At 45.6% G+C, this 2,290-nt stretch overlaps 1 protein-coding gene across 1 annotated transcript in view; it reads right to left on the reverse strand.

Annotated features, from left to right (window-relative positions):
• Positions 1-1,084: 1,084 nt before the first annotated feature.
• Positions 1,085-2,290, reverse strand: part of spg11 (SPG11 vesicle trafficking associated, spatacsin) — a gene marked incomplete at its 5' end in the record, with an annotated part of 19,572 nt that continues 18,366 nt past the window's right edge. The window contains 2 exons of the mRNA XM_087173064.1: positions 1,085-1,668; positions 1,763-1,961. Of these exons, the coding sequence (XP_087029190.1) occupies positions 1,494-1,668; positions 1,763-1,961 (374 nt within the window). The remainder of the gene's footprint in view (positions 1,669-1,762; positions 1,962-2,290) is intronic.

Genomic DNA, 2,290 nt, shown 5'->3' on the forward strand with positions numbered 1-2,290 from the left:
AAACAAGTAAATTTGAGCTGAATCCCCGGAGTGAGAGCTTTCCTCTGCTCCGCTGAGCATGATATAAACTCATGATTAATTTGCTAATTAGAGCTGAATAATGAGATCGTTTTCTTAATGAGCGTCTCCATTAGAGACATTACTGATAATCAGCGGGCGGCTCACAGAGCGAGGAACTCAGCTGCTGCAGATCCTGTAAAAACAACAACACACAGTCGTCACTGAGGATATCATGAGGTGCGACTGTGTGTTTACCTGATGGCAGTAATACTGTCATGTGCACGGCGTCCAGAGACAGATGGGTTTAATTCTCAGGATGTTTCCCAGCATCCTCTGCTCCCGCTCTGCAGTTTACTGCCAGCGCAGCCCACAGCGGTAATGAGACACAAACAGAAACATGAAAGCTGAGCGTCTGCAAGTTTCAGCAACTCAAAGCTCCAGAAAATCCTGTTAATAAAAGGAGACGGAACAAAAGCTGATGAGGTAAAACAACAAACTGAAGATATTTTACACCTGGTGGGAAAAACAGACAGGAAGTCAAACATCTGTAACTGGAGTGAAAGTCCAGATCAACAAGCCTGAGCAGCAGCAGCACGTTCACGTCCAACAGAGGAAACATGGAGGAACCCTGAGCCTGCACCGCCACCTGGTGGAGGAGCAGAGAACTGCACCGCTCCGTCACGGCTGCAGAAGTGAAACACAGTCCCACACAGATGTGGATTAATCCTGAAACTATATCTCTGCTGTGTTTCTCAGCAGGAGCCAATGAGCTGAGAGACGAACACGTCGGTTTGGGGGCGACACGTGGTGATTCGTCGACAATAAGAAAAATTAAAGTAAAACCAGCCGTGAACATGTGACTCTTCTTCTACACTACATTTCCCAGAAGGCCTTTCAGCATCTCTCACAGATCCAAACCTCCTACAAACAGCTGATTCTTATTCTACAACTTAAACATCAACAATAACATTAACAATAATTTCTTTTAATCCAATTACATGTACAGGTGAGGTGAGGTGAGGTGAGTTCATGTCGGACAGGTAAGTAAACACAGCGACACACAGACCTGTCCAGACGCAGATACTGATGCAGAAGAGTTTAGAAAGTGTCTTTAATGCAGATCATCACAGTGTTTAAATTAAATTAAATCATATTATAAAGATATTTGCAGCTGTTCACACTGTGACTGTAACATCTGTTCCAAACATCTGGTTTCATTCTCTTCTTCATTTGTTAATAGAAACTTATTCTGCTCAGTGACTCAGTGAGAAAAACATTAGAATAAATTTAATGGATTCATTATTATTTATCAGTCATTAATCTCCACAGAAGATAAATCAGAAATAAAGCAGAAGTTTTTCTTGATTCTTTTCTTTTACAAATAACTTTAGTACATCAACAGTTTCCTGGTTATTTGTCACTGGTTCTGATGTCTTCATTCACAGTCCGTCAGTCAGCAGGTAAACCAGTCAGTCAGCAGGTAAACCAGTCAGTCAGCTGGCCAGTCTGTCGTTCAGGTAGTTGGAGGTCTTGGCGTCCTGCAGCATGGTCTTGGTGACGTCGTACAGGTTCTGCTGGTAGGCCAGCCTGTAGCGGCTGTACACGTCGTCGCAGTGCGTCAGCAGCCGCTTCACGTTGGGAGTGGCGCTGCTGGGAGCGCCGTCCAGCCTGAAACGACAGGGAACACACGGGACGGGTGAGAGGAGGCGAAAACACCGGGGGGGGCGAGGCTCCGGTCGACTCGGCTCCCGCTCCGTCTTACTTGTTGAAGACGTCCTCGAACAGGCTGCAGGTGAGCGGGCGCTGCTGTTTGAGCTCCTCCAGGTAAACGAAGTCTCCCTTCAGGATCACCCGCTGGTACAGAATCTCAGCCCAGTCTGGACTGTAGCCGTACGCCTCCGACACCACGAACACCTGACACACAGAACAGCTGACTTCACCTCCTGAGGCATAACGTGTATGATCACACACGGGTCAGTAAGATCAAAACTGTCTTTATTCAGACGCTGCACAATCAGACAATAATCCGCACATGATCCAACAAACTGGAAATACTGGTTTTTGTTTCTGTTGATCAACTGATTGATTAATGAACTTATTGTTTTCATGCTGACGTGAAGTGAGATACAGTTTGTAGAACGAGGGAACGTCTGCAGCTTCTTCCCGTGAAGAAAAATGAAAAGACTTTATGTGCAGCAGAAAAGATACAGAGACCTTTTTATCTCCTTTGAAAGATGTTTGCCTTGATTAGTCACAGCGGGAGAGACGAGACTTTCAGACCATTTGCGCT

The sequence above is a fragment of the Seriola lalandi genome, unplaced genomic scaffold (genome assembly GCF_002814215.2).
Source record: "Seriola lalandi dorsalis isolate HSWRI2012SDOR001 ecotype SW California unplaced genomic scaffold, Sedor1 jcf7180002054034, whole genome shotgun sequence".
Lineage (NCBI taxonomy): Eukaryota > Metazoa > Chordata > Actinopteri > Carangiformes > Carangidae > Seriola > Seriola lalandi.